This window comes from Nanorana parkeri, unplaced genomic scaffold (genome assembly GCF_000935625.1).
Source record: "Nanorana parkeri isolate BGI_ZX_2015 unplaced genomic scaffold, ASM93562v1 scaffold6150, whole genome shotgun sequence".
NCBI classification, from domain to species: Eukaryota; Metazoa; Chordata; class Amphibia; order Anura; family Dicroglossidae; genus Nanorana; species Nanorana parkeri.
The window spans coordinates 1-1107 of record NW_017312395.1 but is presented as its reverse complement, the minus strand read 5'-3'; the positions used below and the strand labels follow the sequence as shown (position 1 = coordinate 1107).

At 56.0% G+C, this 1107-nt stretch overlaps 1 protein-coding gene across 1 annotated transcript; it reads right to left on the bottom strand.

The window, feature by feature from the left end:
• Positions 1 to 60: 60 nt before the first annotated feature.
• TP53 (tumor protein p53) lies at positions 61 to 858 on the bottom strand (the record flags this gene model as incomplete). The annotated part of the gene is made up of 3 exons (XM_018575949.1): positions 61 to 208; positions 515 to 624; positions 707 to 858. Coding segments are annotated over 3 exons (410 nt in total), but the record flags the coding sequence as incomplete, so codon positions are not given.
• Between the last annotated feature and the right edge of the window lie 249 nt (positions 859 to 1107).

The window sequence follows — 1107 nt, the reverse complement described above, 5'->3', positions numbered from 1 at the left end:
TCACCATTCCAAGTCTCCTCCCCCTGGCATCATCCAATCCTGACATCACTGACCCATCACCTGGTCCCACCTCCGCAGAGTCTCACCTCTCTTCCCGCTGCCCTTCAGCTCCTTTTTCTTGGTGAAGTTCTCCTCCTCAGTCCGGCGGTCCCGACCAGGACAGGCGCACACGCGGACCTCGAAGCAGCGCCGGCCCAGGAGGATGCCCCTGGAAGACATGGAGGTATCAGAGATGGAGACAGACTGATCTGTAATGCTGTTCAGTCAGTTCTGCGATTCACACAAACCTCCACCAGCTATGGCTGCAAGGAGGAGGAGCCAAGACACCTTTCCTGGGGAAAATGCTGCACATCACTCCCTCCAGTGCCCAGGCCTGAGCTCATCTTTTGGTCATTAGTACTGGAAGGAGCAGGAGCAGCATTTTCTCCAGGAAAGGTCTCGGGGGCTTGTTAACAGCTGGTCACATGCCTATCCCACGGGGCCTTCTGATTGGTTCCCTGATGTGGATACTCACTCCTTGGACTCCAGGGTGATGATGGTCATGATGGGTCTGCGGTTCATACCCCCCATGCAGGAACTGTTACACATGTAGTTCAGGAGGACGGCCGTACACTGGGACCCCACCTGGAATGCATAGCACACAAGAGGTCACCGCGCCTTCCGCACACCTCCCCTCCCCTCCCCCCACAACATGGCGCCTGCTCACCTGCGGCTCCTCGTAAGGCACGCACACGCTGTGACGCCCGTTCCCGTCCTCCGAGTATTGAGCCATTAAATTCCCTTCCACGCGGATCAGGTGACTTCGAGGGGCAAAGTCTGAGAGAGAACAGAAACATGGGGGTGAGGGAGTCACATGACCTGATCAACAAGGATGTTATTGGTGGAACTCAGGCCAAAGACATCACTTCCTGCCCAGAGGACACCTCTTCCTGTGAGGGTACAGGCAACCAATCACCTCCCTATGTCTAGTTTCAGGTCTGGACTGAGAGCTGGATGCTGATTGGCTGCAACAGGAAGACGCACTTTTCATACCTCAGTGAGCACGGCACCCAATATACGCGACAGAACGTCCCCGACTCACATAGGAGATGAGATGGAGCTCGTGAG